The 20101-nt window shown below is 35.6% G+C and overlaps 1 protein-coding gene across 4 annotated transcripts in view; it reads right to left on the minus strand.

Annotated features, from left to right (window-relative positions):
- SLC4A10 (solute carrier family 4 member 10) overlaps window positions 1-20101 on the minus strand; it is a 304278-nt gene that overhangs the window by 130001 nt on the left and 154176 nt on the right. For all 4 annotated transcript variants that reach the window (XM_045558894.1, XM_045558891.1, XM_045558893.1 and 1 more), the window contains exon 4: window positions 973-1111. In XM_045558894.1, the coding sequence (XP_045414850.1) occupies window positions 973-1111 (139 nt within the window). The remainder of the gene's footprint in view (window positions 1-972; window positions 1112-20101) is intronic.

Consider the following 20101-nt stretch of genomic DNA (forward strand, 5'->3'; position numbering starts at 1 on the left):
TTGCTGCTTAAAGTGTGGTCTTCAAACCAAAACCATTTGATGTGACAGAAAATGGAAGGTAGTTAGCAATGCAGGATCTGAGATTCTATGCCTGACACTTACTGAAGCTACATTTTAACACCATCCCAGGTGATTCATATTCACATTAAAATTTGGAAAGCCAGTGGGTAAATGACAGCCCTAGGTGTGACCACAGTTCCTTATGTACTCCTGTATCACAGTACCCACTATACAGCATTTACAAAGTTGTTTAATTGTCTAAATTAGACTAAAGGCAACATATAAGATTTTTGTTGTTCTATATCCATTGTATCTGGCACATAATGAATACCTCATAAAGGTTTGTTATAATAAATAAATGAGCAATTGAGCAAGACTAAATGAAAAGTAAATATAAAATTTAATATTTAACTTTTTATAGCAATTCATCAACTATATGTCAATAGAAAAATATTAATTACACATGATAGAAAAAGGAATTTTTAAAAATATATTTTGAAAAATCTATGTTTAAATGTATCTTAGAAACACATTACAAAATATTTTTAGCCTCACCAAATAGTACATGAAATATAGGACTGTACCTAAAGCCTTTTATCATCATGTTTGCCCTTTCTTTTAAAAGAAGCCCCATACTCAAATTATCACTCATTTGGGTTGCAAGCCTGCAGCTGAAAAGATAGAAATAAGTTTCTTCTAGATTTCTATTGTTTTGTTGATGACACACAAATTATGTGAGTGTTTATCTTTAAGACTGCAGCTGTTGCTGGCTTGCATTACTGTTTACTATAATTACTGCCTTCACATTTCATTCTGACCCATATCCCATTATAGGATATGCCTGGGCCAGATGAGCAACTTCTGAAACCAGCAGCAGTCATGGATGTTTGCAAAATCATTGCATTGGAAATTTCTTTTCCTAATAACACGAAAATTCTTTAGTATACCTTAACCCTCAACAAAAATCCTCACCTGGCTGTTTCTCGCCACTCAGCATCCTCACTTTCACGCCAGCAAATTTCATCCAGTTCTGTGAAAAGGTCATGAGGAATGTGTTCCTCGTCATCATCCTCAGTTCCAAGAATAAACTGTACCCGCTGTGATGGGGTGTCTACGGAAAATCAGAGACATGAACATGTATTACAATGATTCTGAGCTTAAAATGTCCTAGTCACTGTCGTATTACCACCCCAAATTCATGCTGACTCTGGCCTCCACTGCAACACTCATCCAGAGTAGACACAGGAATTAAAACTAAATGTATCATTACATTAAGTCTAGCATGATTCGGGAGCATAAATAAGCAAAATGTAAATATTAATGCATATATAATCAAAAAATCAAATATGATGATTATTTTAGATTTATAACACATCATGAAAACTAATTCTAATTCTCACACATTCACATTTTCTCTCATCCTATATTAATGTTATATTTTATTGATAATATGCATAATAGATTATGATAAAATTTACTTATATTAAAACTATGCTGAATATAACTCACCAAAAAAACTCCCTTCTGATGTTCCTTTGTAGTCATATACACATGCTTCCTCTAAACTCTATAAACCACTAATCTGGTGTCTGCTAGTGTTGCCTTTTCCAAAATGTCACGTAAGTGAAAACACAGCATAATACCTTTTGAGACTGGCTTTATTTGCTTAGCGTAATGCTTTTGAGATTTTGAGATTTATCTGTGCCATTGTATGTATCAGTAGTTCATTCCTTTTTATTGCTGAGTAATGAGCTATTGTAGGAATATACCACACCTTGTTTATACATTCACTTGATGAAAGACATTTGGCTTTCCAGTGAATTATGAATATGACAATTATGAATAGAACTGCTGTAAGTATTCTTGTATAGATTTGGGGAAAACATGTTTTTATTTCTCTAGGGTAAATATCTAGAAGTAAGATTGCTAGGTCATATAGTAAGTATATGTTCAACTTTATGAGATACTGCCAAACTGCTTTTCAGAATGGCTGTACCATTTTGCATTCCCACCAGCAATGTATGAGAATTGCTGTTGCTCTGAATCTTCACCAGCACTTGGTATTATCAATTGTTATTAGGCATTCTATGTAGTGATATCTCATTGTTAATTTACATTTCTCTGATGGCTGTTGTTGACAATTTTTTATGTTAATTTGACATACATATGTCTTTTCTGGCAAAGTGTTTGTTAAAATATTTTGCTTATTTTTAATTGGGTTGTTCATTCCTTACTCTTGAGTTTTGAGAGTTCTTTATATATTCTGGACAGAAGACTTTATTGAACATATGATTTGCAAATATTTTCTTTTCTCCCCATCTGGAACTTGTCTTTACATTTTTTAAATAGTATCTTTCACTGAGCAAAACTTTTAAATTTTGATAAATTCCAATTTATCACTTTTTTCTGTTATGGATTATGCTTTTGGTATCAATTTTTAAAACTCTGCCTAAAGGTCACAAAGATTTCCTCTTATGTTTTCTTCCAAAGTTTTGTAGTTTCATTATTTACATTAAGAGATATGGTCCATTTTGAGTTAATTTTAGTATAAGATGTGAGGATCAAGGTTCTTTTTACTTTCACATATGGATGTTAAATTGTTCCAACGTCATACCATTTGCTGAAAAGACAAAAATAAAGGACACAGATAAAGTAAATTCTTCATCAAATTGCCTTTGTACTTTTTTCAAAAATCAATTAGCTGTATTTGTTTAAACTATTTTTCTGGACTCTCTAGTCTGTTCCATTGATCTAGGTGGCTGTCTTGATCAGTACAGGCTGCTATAACAAAGTACCATAAACTGAGTGGCTTGTAAGCAACAGAAATTTATTTCTCACAGTTTTGGAGGCTGGAAGTCTGAGATCAGGGTACCTGAACAGTTGGGTTCTGGTGAAAGCCTTCTTCTTGGCTGCAGACTGATATTTTCTCCTTGTAATCTCACATGGTGGAAAAGGATGAGGGAGCTCTCTGAGGTCCATTTTATAAGGGTACTAATCCCATCCATGAGGGCTTCACCTTCATGGCCTAATTTCCTCCCAAAGGCCAAAGCTCCTAATACCATCATATTGGAGATTAGAATTTCAACATTTCAACATGAGTTTTTTTTTGTTAGGGGTTGGGGGACAAACATTCAGTCCATTGCATTGTCTATCCCTTTCCCAATACCACCCTTTCTTGATTACTACAGTTTTAAAGTAATTATTAAAATCAGATGGTATGGGTCTTCCAGCTTTGCTCTTCTTTTTCAAGCCTGGCTATCCTACTCCTTTTCCCTCTCTGTATAAATTTTAAAATCAGATTTTCTGTATCTACAAAATTCCTGCTGGGAGTTTGATTGCAATTGTATTAAATCTATGAATCAATTGGTGAACAATGGTATCTTAACTATAATGACTTTTCTAATCCATGGAAACTATATGTATCTTCATTTATTTAGGTCTTCTTTGATTTCAAATCATTTATTTCATCAGGTTTTGTAGTTTTCAGAATACAGATCTTCCATCTCTTTTGTAAAATTTATACCTAGATATTTCATTTCTGGAACCTATTGTAAATCATATTTTTAAATTTATTTCTAGTTTTTAATTCTAGTGTATAAAAATGTGACTGATTTTTTTGTGAACTTGTATCCTGCAACATACTATTTCTAGGATTTTTTTGGTAGATTTCATGGAATTTTCTATGTAAAAAATCATGTGATCTGTGAATAAGGACAACTTTATTTCTTCCTTTCCAGCCTCTCTCTCCCTCTCTCTCTCTCTCCCCTCTCTACCTATTTATTTTCATTATTGTACTGGCTAGAAATTCTAGTAGGAGTGATGAGTGTGGACATCCTTACTTTGTGCCTAGTCTTAGGGGGAAAACATCAATCTTTCACCAATAAGTATGATGATGATTTTCTTTCGTCTAAGAATACTTTTATTTAACCTTTACACCTAAGGAATATTTCACTGGATATAGAATTCTGGATTGAGTGTTCTCTCAGCACTTTTAAATGATGTTCTGTCTCCTTCTAGCATCCATGATTTTTGATGAAAAATCTGCAATCATTGAGATCACTGTTCCTGATATGAAATTTATCATGTTTCTCTGGCTACTACTATCAGGATTTCTTTTCCTTAGTTTTCAGAGGCTTGGTTATGATATTTCTACATGTGCATCTTTTCCTTTTTTATATTTATTCTGTTTGGGAACACTGAGCCTCTTGAAGGTGTAAGTTTATGATATTTTTCCATATTAGCAAAAGTTTTCAGCCATTATTTCATCAATACTTTTTTTTACTCCCTACTCATTCTCTTCTTCTAATACTCTGATAGCAGGATCCATTGAGATACCCACCCCTTATTTTGACATCATTTTTTTCTCTGACAAATTTTCCCATAAGTATGCCATGTCATTACTCTGGATAATCTAATCAACAGAGGGTGGAAACAAATTCATTCACTTTGTCTCACACAGCATTTACTTAAGGTTACTATTAACAGAACTCAAAGGAGAAGGGTGGACCAGCCTCCTGGTTATAGAAATGTAGTATATACCTCAACCATACTGCCAGGTTCTTGAACCTAACAAGCTGAACAAATCCCCAAAACCAAGTGACTTTCTCCTTAAGTTTCAATATTGACCTTTTCACTTGGTCTGAGGTATTAGTTCAGTCAGATACAGCAGGATTTATGAGCAATTGCACAATCTCTTCCTTGGACCACAACGAGGCAGTTGAGGGCAATTCTTATCATCCATAAAAACCCTAGCCAATGAGTTGAGGCTGAAGAAGAGTGCAGTGGTGTCATTTACCTCTTAAACTAAATTCAGGGACAACTTCCTTACCAATTTTTCCAATTTGATGTTTCCCATTGTAGGGATAACTGCCTAAGGGCACACATAAACAAATCAATTATCCTTCCAGGAAACTTATCCAAATAGCCAAGTATAAGCCTCATTTTGGAGAAATCTCTAGAATCATTGGAGGCCTACATAATTTACTGGTGGTGTTTGCTTAAACATTCAAAGGTCTTTTATGACCATCCCTAAGGTACAAGTCACTGTGTTCTTGGTAGGAAGGCAAAACAATGTGTGGCTTGGACACAAGACATACAGTCTTAAGGGTTCAGATGATGTCCCTGGAAAGAACATGTTGATTACCATGGCTGGGGCTCTAAAGAAGGACTTTCATCAGTTGGCAGGTTTGTGGTGTCTCCAGCATATCCTCTAGCCCAGATAGTTGTCCTTAGGATTATCAGTTCAGTTAAGATAATTAAGTTTATCCCTGTGTTTAGAGGAACTATTTGAGGACAGTCAGTCCAATTTGACCTATTTGTCTGTGCTATCCTCCAGTTGGCATCCATCCATACCATGGAATGATTGAGTGATGGTTATAGAAATGGGAGTAAAGAAGACATCCCAAGGATATGTAGGATATGAAGGAAATGAAGGAACTTAGGACTATCCCTGATGTTTTGATAACCTTCTCCTTAAGGTTAAAAGCCATGGTGACCAAGTAATGGGAAGAGCCATCTGACGAAGAATGGCAAGCCAGCAGTCAATTATATTTAAGGCACTTGCCAGAGTTAGGGAGAGGCACACCAGAATGTTTTCTTTATGAGGAAGGCTGCAAAAGAAGTTCTGAAAGAGCATTAATTTCACCCCCACACCTGAACAATGAAATGTTTTCCATTCTGGTAGCTGTAACATTTTTCCTATCATCCCCTATTCACATTCAGACCTTTCACTGGAAATGGTCAGAAGTAAGGGAGGAAAGGAGATTTTTATAAAATTTACAGAGATCCGTATGTCTCCCATATTAGTGGGCCATTTTCTCTACTGTGGGGGTACTTGGCAAGCAGCATATACTCAACAAAATGATTATTACGGTTATAATCTAGAACCATGTGCAGCAAACAAGAGTATCCAAGTGGCTAAACCAGAATTAAGTATAAATTCCTGAGGCCCCCTCATAGCTGGGGTACCACTCGGAGGGTATACCAGTCAGGCTGACCTCAGGTTTCTGTCAGAGGAAAGAATAATGCATAATGCTCAGAAATGGTCGTGGTAGAATCCTAAATTTTCAAAACAAGTTTATATAAAATCTTAACTCTTTCATCCTTATCATTGTCCACACAGAGGCTAAGAGGAGATGATCTCTTTCTGAGGATAACCACATTCAGTGACCAGGAGGAGATGAGAGGGGTAGAGTTGGAAATCTTTTTTTTTTTTTTCATCTTTGAAAAAGCCCTCCCAACACTTAACAATACCAGATGTCCATGGATAATAGGAATGTGAAAGATCAGATACCTTGACAGTCAGCCAATTGTTGGGTGGCTTTGGGGATAAAAAGTGCATGACTACATGACTGTAAATGGTTCAGAAAGCTGAATACGTAACACAGATTAGTTTAAAGGGCTATGATGGTGTATCTAGAATGAGCTAATAAGGCTGGAAGAGCAATACCGTAACCTCAAATTAGAGACATCTGCTGCCCTACTATTAATATTAAGATAACACTCACTAAGTTCTTCCCAGTTTCAACATAAAGGCTACAGGACTTTTCCAGGGCTGCAGGCTGACTACAAGAATTTATCTAAAATTCTTTGGTTTAATTTTTCACTCTCCAGTGGGTCACTTATATCAGCTTGTAAACCCAGTCTGGGCAGTAAGAGCCTAAATCTAATCAATGCCTCATCTATGGGTGCCCCTTGATTTTGTCTCTTCCAGGGAAATCTCCATCAGAAGACCAAAGTTCTCTTGTAGCAGATAGAATGCACTGCAGAAAATTTCAAGACCTTTTACCATCAATCACCTCCATATCGATTCAAAGTTGGCCATGACAGTAGGAAGAATCCGAGCAAAAAGATGTCCCAGCTGTTGCCATTCTTCTATAAACACCATTACATGACCTATCTCATTCACTTCCCAAGAGAACCAGCCAAAGTTCTAATGATTTGCCTGGTTTCTGTACATAATTGTTATGAATTTCTCTCTCATGCTCAGTGTAGGTATGTATCTCTGAAATTGCTGCCTGAGAGAAAATGCAACCTTGTTCTTCCCTACTCCCCACCTGACAACTCAAATGAATCTATTAGTAAGTACTGGTTGTTATAATCCAGTGAACCTAAGACTACTGAGAGACTGTCAAAGGATTTTCCCTGCCTAGATGAGAATTAGCACCAACAATTCGTGTAGTTGATCATTAAATCTTCTCCCTGGTTCTCAGCCTACAGCTACCTCCCCAATTCCTCCTCATTAACAGCCAATACGGTGGAGAAACATTTATTGCTCTGCTTACTATACAATTTCATTAACATGTTTGCTACTAATACCAATGGAATTCTCTAAAATCTTACTAATCAGCTGTGAGCTCCTCATCTTTCTTTCTCCAAAAGGCATGTCTCTGTCAGCAACCCTTCATCATTGCCAAAACTATCAAGAACTATGAAGGGTGTCAGCATTTACCCTGCCAGTTTTCTGAATGCTGGCAAAAGGCATGCCGCTCCTGGGTTAGAGACAACAGAGTTTATTACTCACAGAATAACAGTACTCAGAGTAACACCATTTGTGTTGTACCCCAAGCTCCAACTCCCACAGAAGGATGTGCAAAGGGCCAGGAGATGCTGCACATGAAGTGGGATGTGTTACAGGGAGGACCAAGGTTAGGGAACTCAACTCTTTTATAATGGGCAGTAACCCTCCCAGTTTTTGCCCAATAAGGAGATATTATCTTTATTATTCTGTACAGTAAACAAACCTGCCCTTTGCTCCAGAGAGAGACACTATCTCTATTTTCCTAGTCTGTTCACTATACAAATACCCTTGCAAAGATAGACACAAAGACTGTTAGTGCCTCTGCTCACAAGATGTGTAGGAACATGAGAGATCCTTGGAGAACTGCCTCCTACTAGCCATCTTCATGGCAATTCTGATCACTTGCAGGAAAAAAAAAATCTTTGTTTGAATTAAAAGCTTTCTGTTCAAATTAAAATTTCTCTGTGAACTCCCACAACCTTTCTACCTTTAAATATTCTCAGTTTTATTTGCCCATTATTCAGTTCACTCTTTGAAGATTAAAAAAATAATTCCTAGGGATTTTGTTTTCATTACTTCCTCTTTCATTTATATATATTTTTAAAGATTATATGATTGTTTACCTAGAAATCTTTACTAGGTTGCTTGGTACAAGATCAAAATGCAAAATCTATACTATTCCTATATGGCAGTAAAAATTATTATTAATAGAAAGTCTAGTAGGAAAAATTCCATTTACTATAGAAGAAAAATTTTAAGTTATCTGGGAATAAATCCAACAAAATTATGCAATACATGTATGATGAAAATTATAAAACTATTGAATTATGTAAAAGAAGACCTAAAGAAATGAATAAACATGTATTGATAGGAAGACTCAATAATGAAAAAATCTTATAAATTCAATGTTAGTCTAATAAAACATCTGATATATTTTAGACATTTTAAAACAAAAGAATGAGTAAATCAGTAACAAGTATATAATGATTACTGAAATCTATAATGTTAAACATTTCATTTATGAAAATAAACCAATTAATAAGTTATTGAAAAGATCTAGGTTATAAGGAAGGCACAACTGATAGGATTTCAGAGGTAAAAGTTGAAAATATACACACAATTATAATATAGTGTCATATTTCTGTATGAATAAATATCTGTGATAACCCCTGCCCACCTAATTAGCCTCATCTGCCACTCTTTCCCTTGCTATTACATTCTGGGGATATTAGCCTTCCTTAAGTTACTTACAAACGTCATGCTCTTTCCCACCTAAGGGTCTTTGCATGTCTAGCTTCTTCTAGCTGTCCTATGTATCTGCTTTCTGCTTAAATGTAATATACTTTGGCATGCCTATCTAATCACCCTTGCAAAACACACACAAAAACACATGCATACCCACATATAAACATATTCATATGCAAACAATTAAGTCAAGCCCCTGTTATCCAAATTCATAGCACCCTATGCTTCTCCTTTTTATACTTATTGTAATTGTAATTAAGCATTAACGTGTGGTGCTTAGTGCTGTAAGAGTAAAGAAGAGGAAAAATAAAGGACAACAGACAAGGAAGTTTTCACAAGAGGAGACAGGATTAAGCTAGGCCACATCAGCATTGGTAACATAATATTTTGGGCTGTAAGGTAAAGAAAAAGATCCAGAATTACTAGACAAAAATCAATGGTTTGGTTTAGACAATGGATTTAGAAATATGATATTGCAAGAAAACATCACAGAAGCTGAAGTGAAATCCCAGGTCTGAATCAGCTGCATGCTCTAGAGAGAGACTTTATGCAGATAATGTGCATACATGGACCAAAAGTCAGGACAAAGGGAAAGCTAGAATCTGGCCAAACCTAAAGTGTTAGAGTCAGGGTAAGCAGTAAAACAATAGCCAGGTCATCTGAATAAAATGAGTATTAAAAAATGCCAGAAAAAAGAAAAGCAAAAAGTCCAATTCTAGAGAAGCAGAAAAAATATCCTTTCCTATGCATCTATATATACTATATGTAATACAAAAAATATATATGTTTTTATATATATAAATATATATAAGCATATATAAAAACATAATTAAAATATAAATATGGAGATATAAAATTATAAATGAGGATTATATCTTTCATAATTATTGAAATTAGGGTAGATCAAACTGGAAGCAGTCAATACTGAGAATTCCTAGGTTTAAGAAAAAACTAATTTAATTCTGCAAGCAAATCCAAGGGTCCAAGTACTACAAGAACGAAATTCTAAAAAGTAGATCTGCAGTCAGGAGATAACTGCAAAAGAGAGAAGGAACAAGTGAGTCTTGAATACCGCTTTCTAAGAATATTTTAAATAAAGTCCAGTACCTAAGTTTATCAGACTAGATTGTATCAAGTAAGTAATCAGCACAAGTTAAAATAAGCAGAACTTCCCAAGCAAAGTGGTTCCTTCACAGGAAAACTGGAGTGTAATAAAATATATCATTACAGAGAAACCTGTTTGCAAGATAGGAACTTAATTACCAGAAAGAGGCAAAGAAATAATAGCACTGGAGAGCTGGGCATCAAGGTCAGAGGGAGCCAGGAGTCAGACTGCTACAGTGGTGAGTGAGCAAACTACTAACATTGGGCTCTTTATAGTCCCACCTACCAGATTAGTCTCCCGGAATGAGATATGACCAAGCCTCAAGAGAGGAAATTATGGATGCAAAATGATTTTTCAAACTATAAAGCATTATATAGATATTATTGATGATCACTATTTAACATTGATGATAGTGGCAGTGGTGATAGTTACGATGATGATATATAGGCTTAACTGTCAGAGAGATTTAGAATTTGAAGGCAGAAAGAGTGGGAAAATAATAGTGCAATTAATTAAAAGAGGGTTGTCAGAATGAGGAGCCATTTTGGTGGAGCCATATTGTAGGTTGAGTGTTCAAAACGCAACTTTTGGATATGCTGAGTTTGAGGTGACTGCAGAACCAACATATGAGGAAGGTCATAAGGCAGTTGAAGATTTGATACTGGATTCTGGAAAAGAGGACATGGTCAGGGACAGAGACATAGGTGGCCTTTAACTAAGGAGGTAATATGATTACAATGGATGATAACTCAAAAGTGAAAAAATAAAGAGAGAAGACAACTTCACACTAAGGGAATAAGAAGGTTTAAGATTTGGGAGGAAGAAAAGGAGTTAACAAAAGAATCAGAAGAGGAATAGACAGACATGTAGAAGGGTTAATACATTAAACAAATCTTTAATGAACACCTTTTTTGTCAGGTACTATTTTAAGTAGTGAATAAGATATATATAAACAGAAAAAATCCTCTGCCCTCATGGAGCTTACATTTGATAGAGAGAGTAGTACACCTGATAAGAAAGTATAAAAGGATTTCAAAAAGAATAAGTAGTCAGTTAATAACATCAGAGGCTGAAGAGTGGTCAATGAGGAAAACTGAATAAGAGCAAAAGGATTTGGCTAGCCTAATTTTAAATAGCACTGAACTTCCAAAGAACATGTATTACTTTTATAATCAGAAATAGACAAGCTCTCTCCATTTGGAATATAGACTCTATTTTCAACAAATGGTTAGTTAAGAAAATAAAATTTAAATAATTACACTATTTGAGGAAAGCCACTAGTAAAATCATAACTGGAAATAAGCAGGTTCTTTAGTAAACTTTCATCTTTGCATGATTAGCTATGTTACTCAAATCAATTTAATAATTCATATATTATTTAATAATTAATCAGGGTCTTAAAGAGATTGTTCCTAATAATCAGTGAAAATACCCTCCTTTTTGCAGCCTCTACTCAAAAGTTCTCCATTTTCCAGGCCCTTTCCGGAAAATGTCAACAAATATGTTGAGAAATACATTTATCATACAAGCATAACAAGTTTAATGACAGAAGTGAATTAGAGAGTTTCCATTTTAATATATGATCTTATTGTTATGAAGTGCACAAGCCTCATTCATTATGACATTTAGTTTAAGGGAACAGAATCACGAAATGTTTACCATTATGCATTTCTGGATCACAGATACTTTTCTTCCTCTTTATCCTCATTATAATTCAGATAAGTCAGTATTCAGATAATCCATCTTATGAAACCATGAAATGATGACAAGTTTGGTGGTTCTGTTTCAAAGTCAGATTTCCAGTCTCCTTGAAGCTCAATAATATTTTCTATTTTCAGCTAAACTTTAAAATTTTGCTCATATTATTTGAATATCATATACAATCTGTTCATTTGAATTCCTATATTTTAATTCATTTATATAACTGAAATAATATACTTGCTATTAAAGCTAATTTAGTAATTTTGTTACAGGTTTATAGATTTATAAAATGACTGTTTCTGCTGAAGCACCAATAGATATCTCTCCCCAAAGGGGAGGTAAGAGTCTACGCAGAATTTATAAATCGTCTTCCTAAAAACTTAGTTATGTGACTCTAACTCTTCACACACACTGAGGCTATAAAAGGGTCTTGAATTGGAAATAGTAGACACATTTTGGAGATTTCTTCAGAGAGAGCTGTGACATGAGTCCCATGTTTCCTTATTCCCCTGAAAAGGGAGGATAGTAGAGGAGCCTACCCCTGCCTCAAGCCAAGTGAATGGAGTTCCACAAGTACCAGAGGAGCTTGACTGCACTGAGATGGAATTTGAAATAGGATTCCTGCCTGAGAAACATAAAGTCTACCTAGCTGCTTATGGAGGAGATTGCTGCTTTGAATAACAAGCATTCCCAGAATTTATCAGGGCATTGAATGTGTGTGTGTTTTCTGTGAATCACATATGGGCCACACACATAAAAGAGAGAGAGAGAATGTGGAATATGGAGTCATCTTAGATCCTGTCTAAGAGGCTCTGACAGAGCACTCAGAAGACTTCAGTAGAAAGAATCTGTCACTATAACCGAATGCTTAGGGGCTAAATAGGGATGAGTACTAAAGCAGAAGAAAGTGCAGGTGAGAAACCATCCAGGAGAGAATAAGTTAACTCAAATCTTGCTAAGCTTAGAGAGGGTGACATCAGCTTTCAATAGTAGCCCTGAAGTAAGAACTTTTCTTTTTTACCCTTCTTAGTTCTTCTTGTTTGCTATGCTCCAAATATGAAGGGATCAGAAACTAGAGTTAGGAAGATGACGGAGCATCTAGAGAAAGGAGAAGATTTCAAGGTAGGAAAAAAAGAAGAGCAACCACAGTTGACCCGTGAGCAATGCAGTGTTGGGAGCACTGAACCCCAGCACAGTTGAAAATCTCTGTATAACTTTTGACTCCCCCAGAACTTAACTATTAATAGCCTACCATTGACCGGATGCCTTATCAATAACATAAACAGTCAATTAACACATACTTTGCATAGTCTGTTATAGGTATTATATACTATATTCTTATAATAAAGTAAACTAGAGATACGAAAATGTTAAGGAGAAAATATATTTACTACTCATAAAGTGAAAGTGGATCATCATAAAGGTATTCATCCTCATCATCTTCACATTGAATAGGCTGAAGAGGAAGAGGAAGAGCAGGGGTTGGTCTTGCTGTCTCAGGGGTGGCAGAGGTGGAAGAAGTGGACAGGGAGGAAGGCGAGGCAGGCATATTTATTAACAGTTTAACTTTAAGAAAATACATTGTAATTTCTGACTTTTTTGGTTTTTCATTTCTCTAAAAATGTTTCCACACAGTGCCAATACTTCTTCCACTGTTTGTTTTAGTTTCAGTGCCTGTATCATAGAAGGGTCCATGTCATAAAATAAGTCAAAAGCAGTCTTGAATATTGGAACCCTTCTGCCAGATTGCTTAATGTCAATTGTTTTCTGGCGCTGCTTTTTCTACATCTTCTTCCTGTTAGGTCTATCTCAGTGCTCCCTGGTCTTCAGTTCTCAGTGTCAAGAATGAGTACTGGTGCTGAGTTGAGCTGATGACAGAGTGATCACAAACACAAAGCAATCCCACAAAAATAGTTTATTACAGAAAAGAAGGAAATTAAACAAAGTGAAAGTAAAGATGGAAGCTACCCAACGTGAAAATACATTCCAGAGAGAGGAACGGGTCAGTCTCCATGAATGCAGAAAGATGTTGAGGATCCCCAGGTGGTTTCCTTTCATTGGCCTGGGCCGGGGGCAGGCTTACAGGGGGTATGGGACAGTCCCAAATGGTTGTCAGGTGTTCTGTGTTTTCCTGCAGTCCCTTCCCCTCATTAGGCCCTGGCTTCTCTGCCCCTAGGAAGTACCCTCCTGCCCTACACCCACCACCTGCAGATTTGATTCCTACCTAACATTCTTCATCTTCTGGCACTGGTTTAGAAGCACTCATCCCCATCAGGTCATCTTCTATTAATTCCTCTGGTATTGGTGTCTAATAGCTCTTCAATTTCTCCAAGATCCGTATCTTGAAATACTTCACCCCCAACTTTTTTTTTTTTTTTGCCATGTCCACAATGTCTTTCATGATTTCCTTGATTGGCTCTGTTGCAAATCCTAGGAGGTCATGAACAACATCTGGACACAGTTTTCTCAAGCAGAGATTTATTGTTTCGAGCCTGATAGCTTTCATTACTTCTTTTTATAACAACAGTGGCTTCCTCAGTGGTATAATCATTCCAGACTTTCATGATGTTCTCTCTGTCGGGTTCTCTTCCACAGCACTGACAGCCCTTTCCACAGAGTACTGTGTGTACTGAGCCTTAAAGATCCTTATCAACCCCCTGCCCCCGATCTAGAGGCTAATTTAGAGAGGTTTTATTGGGGGGCAGGTAGACCACTTTGATGCCTTCGGTGCTGAACTCACAGGGTTCTGAATGGCCAGGGGCATTGTCCAAAATTAAAAGAACTTTAAAAGGCAGTCCCTACTGGCAAGGTACTTCCTGACATTAGGGACAAAGCATCAATAGAACCAATCCAGAAAAAGGATTCTTATTATGCAGCCCTTCTTCTTGTACACCAGAAAGACTGGCAAGCTGTTTATCTTTTTCTTTCAAGGCTCAGAGTTAGTAGCTTTATAAATAAGGTCAGTCCTGATCATAAACCTGACTGCATTTGTACTAAACAGTAGAGTTTTACCCATTCCTGCCTTAAATCCTGATGCTCACTTCTCTTCCTTAATAATAAATGTCCTCTGTGGCTTTTCTTCCAGAATAGGACACTTTTATCTGCACGAAAAACCTGCTCAGGCGGACATTCTGTCTCCTCAAAGAAAATCATGAAGAAAATAAAATACATTTATAGTACTGTACTGTATTTATTGATACCATAAGTTTATGTCATCAATTTACATCATCTGTTCAAAATGAGAGACAACCATAGCTGCAGACCTCAATCTATAGTACATATCAAGCAATTCAACCTTTTTTTTTGGTTATGTCATGACTTTTCTCTGCTTATTGGGAGCACTTCCAGCATCATGAGTGGCACTTTATATGGGTCCCATGGTTTTATTCAAGGTTTACAGTATTGCACTAAACACCATGAAAAATACACAAGAACCATCAGAGGTCACTTTTTACTGCAATATGTAGATTACTGAAGAGATGAACTGCTCACGTAGAGGTGATTAGCATCACAGGGTGTTTTAAGCTCCCAACACTTGAGCTTACTACAATAGCAACAGGCAGTAACTACAAAATCATTACAGCAGTACAGTAATGTACAACAGTTAATTTTATGCAGTTAAGATTTTTAGTACCACATCTAAATTTTTTTATATTTCTCTGAACTGTGAATGGCACCATGTATGGTCTACTCTATTAGTGTTCATGTATGTAACCTTTGATCTATTTTAACTTTTATAATAGATTTGTGTACATGTTATGATAGTAAATGATAAAATAGACTAGTATCTACCTATATTTTGTGCATTCATGATGTATATAACTTTTACTTAATTTTTTCAGTATTTCTAGGCTATATGGTTCATTTGTTTTTTTCAAATTGTCTCAAATCTCCAAAGATTTTTCCAACATATATATTTTGAAAAAAATTCATATATAAGTGGACCTACACAGTTCAAATCTATGTTGGTTAATGGTTGTGTGTTTCTAATTAGCCTGTTATCTCTGTGGCTGGTTCTTTTAGAAAAAAAATCAGTACTTTGAATAGCCATTAAAAAAGTATAATTTGTGATTTTAGAGTTACACTAGGAAATCGATTAAATTTTTCCATTAGACTTACCCAGTGTGGACAGTCATAGCCATTTTGTGTTATGTGACAGCCTGTTCTGACTACCCAATTGCTTGCCAGAGGCCACATCCCATAGCAGCCATGCCTCAACATTGATTTTATGGTCATAATGTCTCTGAAACATTTTCTCTCATCAATGTTTCCAATGACATATTTCAGTTTACTCTGTGTCAATAATCCAGGTATCTATAATACCATCCATCAAACTCTAAATACTCAATTGCTATGTACATGAGTGTTAATTTTAAGGCTTATAAGTGTTCCCCCTTATAAAGCATGAGGATTACTTGCTACGCACCTTTAAAATACTAGTCATAAAATAAACATGAGGAAATAACACCCTTACAGTTGTGAATAAAGAGGATTTGAAAGTGTGAGATAGAATATCAGGCATTCAAAAGACATCTCTAAAACACAATGATAACAGCAATGGTATATAGAAAATGACAATTTATTAAAGTAGGGTAATCTATTCAGTGACAAAAGGTATTTTATTTAGATTCAATATAACATATGGCTCCCTGTCTCTGGCTGTTCATTCTTTAAAATAGAAATGATTTTATAGGTATTAGGTTATGTTCATAAAAGACTTTTCATGATCATCCTACAAACATTTTTAACATCTTAAAGAGGGACTCAGATATGTTTCAGTACAGTAAATGTTCAAAATGTATAACTCAATACCTATTTTTTCATGTCTATTAAAAATAGACACTTTAAAATAGCATTACATATTTCATGTAAATTACAGAACTATCAAAATCAGGAAGAATTTTCTAAGTTAAATATAAATATTTCTCTTATATCGATAGGTATTTTACTTTTTTGATAGTCACTGAAATCATAGAGCATTGAAATACAAACTGCAGCCAAGAATATGGTAGAGCAAGATAAGAGTTTACTAAAGCATGTAATGGAAATAAATGACAATATGAAGAAATTTGCCTAGAGAATATAGGTCTCAACCACTTAGCAACCCCTTCTGGAATCTGCAGACACATCAAAAGACGACATTAAGAGAGTGAAAACATATGCCATAATTATGAAAAGATGTTTAAAACATGTAAAAATAACAAAGGACTTATATCCATATTATATAAAGAACTTTGGCCAGGCATGGTGGCTCATGTCTATAATGCCAGCACTTTGGGAGCCAAGGCAGAAGGATCACTTGAGGCCAGGAGTTCGAGACAAGCCTGGACAACATAAGGAGACACTGTCTCTACAAAAAATAAAAAAGTTAGACAGGTGTGGTGGCATGCACCTGTAGTCCCAGCTACTTGGGAGGCTGAGGCAGAAGGATTGCTTGGGCCCAAGAGTTTGAGGTTGCAGAGCTGTGATGATACCATAGCACTCTAGCCTGGGCAACAGAGCAAGACCCTTTCTTTAAAAAAAAAAAGTATACGACTTTAATAGGCACTTCATAGAAAAGGATATGCAAATGGCCAAAAAATACATGCAAAGTTGTCCAACTTCATTGGTGACCAAGAAATATAAATTAAAGGCCGCATACAGTGGCTCACACCTGTAATCTTAGCACTCTGGGAGGCCGAGGCAGGAGGATCACTTGGGCTAAGGAGTTTGAACCAGCCTGAGCAATAGTGAGAGCCTGTCTCTACAAAAAACAGAAAAATTAGCCAGGCATGGTAGCACTCGCCTGTAGTCCCAGCTACTTGGGAGGCTGAGGCAAGAGGATTGCTTCAGCCCAGGAGTCTGAGGTTGCAGTGAGCTAAGATGATGCCACTGCACTCTACCCAGGGTGACAGAGTGAGACTCTGTCTAATAAAAAAAAAAAGAAAGAAATATAAATTAAAACAACAACAAAATATCATTACATACCTTAACAGAATGGACAATGTTTAAAAATGAAATTATCAAATGTCAGCAAGGATGTAAAAAAACATTAGTTCTAATGCTTTGCTTGTGAGAGTGTAAATACATATCCCAATTTTGGAAAATGACTTGGCATTATCTACTAAAGTTGAAAATATGCAAACCCTATGACTCAGCAATAGATAATTTCATTCCTAGGTTTGAGAAATGCATGTATACACCAAAAGGCATACAAACATGTTCACAACAACATTATTCATGGTAGCTCATAATTGTACATGATCCAAATGCCCACCAATAATATATGGTATATAGAAGCACATTAATATACTATACAACAATGAAAATGAATAAACTAAAGCTACACCCAAAAACTTTGGTGAATTCCACAAACAGAATACTGAGCAACAAATATCTTCTGTATGATTTCATTTATATAAAGTTCAAACACAAGCAAAATACCCAGTGTAAGAAGGTGGCCAGAGATTCCAAGAAGGAGAAAGTAGTGACTGGGCGTGAGCATAAAGGAGCCTCTGGAGTGCTTGCCAAGGTGGTAGTTACACAGATGTTTCTGTGGGATAATTCACTGAGTTGTACATTTGTGTCCCCATGCTTTAACATTTGTGAATACTTGTCTTATATTTTACAATAAAATAATTTTTTGAAAAGCACCTTGATATTCTTATATATCACCCAATTGGGAGTTAAAGTAGGAACAGAAAGCCATTGCCTATCAAAAAATAGCTCATTGAAGTCAGGTTTTCTATATTTGCTTTATATCTCCTGAAGGATATGCACAATTTACCATCCAAGACTGGCAAAATCCTAGTCTAATTTCAGGATTGTGCCAATTTATTCAGTACCTTTTTGTATCATATTTTAAGGAAGTGTTTAAAAGAGTCTATGTTTTTTTAGATTTATCTCTACCTCTTATAGATTGGCTAATTATAATTGGCATAATTGTATCATCTTTCCTATTACATTTTTTGCTGGGAGGCTGAAGAAAAAGAATAATCAATGTTGAAATGTTCCAAATTTCCCTCATCATCTTTTATATTTTCACTGACTTCAAGCTTATGCTTCAAATTTATTATTTTAAAACAGCTCATCCATGTTCCCAGTTGAAAATATAATTTCAACTTATACCAGGTGAATAAAAAGTATTAAAATTAACAAGATGCAAAATTTTAGGAATTTTCTATTATTAGGGAATTGATTGCAATAAGAAGGAAAAATTAATTAATGATTATCACATAAGCAAATTATTATATTTATTAAGTACAGTAGCAAAAGTAGGTTGAACTTATTTGTGGGTATCAAAAGTTTTTTGTATAATCAAACATCACCACCACCACTACCACACAGCCAAAAAGCTGAGTATATCTTTGGACTCACCTAGGAATCACATCTTACCTGTCAGATCTGGTGGGCTGGAACCAGTCATTGTCTGTCTGTGACATAAGCATAGTCTCTCCTGACTATATTAAAGGCCCATTCTTTTACCTGAATGCAACACTAATAAAATCAGGTTGTTAACATCACTGCATTCTCATGATTGGGTCTTATGACAAAGTAAGATTCTGCTGATGTACATTTCCCCTAAAATCGTTTTGTTATATTGATGCTTGCTTCAGAATTTGGGCCCAAATTATTCTATGACTTCACAGACCCATACAGCAATTTACAACATAAAATCTTCAGCTTCCCAGTAGATGGACCTGGTGTTATTTTTTTTATTATTATTTTGGAATATTATAGGGGTACAAATGTTTTGGTTACATGGATTGCTTTTATACTGCTTGAGTCAAAGTTACAAGTGTGCCCATCACCCAGATAGTGTACATTGTACTCGTTAGGTATAATTTCACCCATCCTCTCCTCCCTCCTCCCACATGTACGATTTCCATTGACTTTTGCTTCCATCTGTGCACATGAGGGCTGATAAGTTAGTTTCAATTTAATACTGATTACATGTGGTGTTTGTTTTTCCATTCTTGTGATACTTCTCTTAGAAGGATGGTCTCCAGTTCCATCCAAATTGTTGCAAAAGGTATTAATTCATTTTTATGGCTGAGTAGTACTCCACAATATACATATATCATATTTGGTTAATGCACTCATGAATTGATGGGCACTTGGGTTGATTCCACATCTTTGCAATTATGAATTGTGCTGCAATAAACATTCGAGTGCAAGTGTCTCTCGATAAAATGTCTTTTCCTCCTTTGGGCAAATACCCAATAACAGGATTGCTGGAGCAAATGGTAGGTCTACTTTTAGTTCTTTGAGGAATCTCCATGCTATTTTCAATAGAGGTTGCACTAGTTTGCAGTCCCACCTGCAGCATATAAGTGTTCATTTCTCTCTACATCCACGCCAGCATCTATTGTTTTGGGACTTTTTGATAAAAGCCATTCTCACTGGAGTTAGGTGATATCTCACCGTGGTTTTGATTTGTATTTCTCTGATAATTAGTGATGTTGAGCATTTTTTCATATGTTTATTGGCATTAATCTATCTTCTTTTGAAAAGCATCTGTTCATGTCTCTTGCCCACTTTTTAATGGAGTT

This window comes from Lemur catta, chromosome 8, assembly GCF_020740605.2.
Source record: "Lemur catta isolate mLemCat1 chromosome 8, mLemCat1.pri, whole genome shotgun sequence".
Taxonomy (NCBI): Eukaryota; Metazoa; Chordata; class Mammalia; order Primates; family Lemuridae; genus Lemur; species Lemur catta.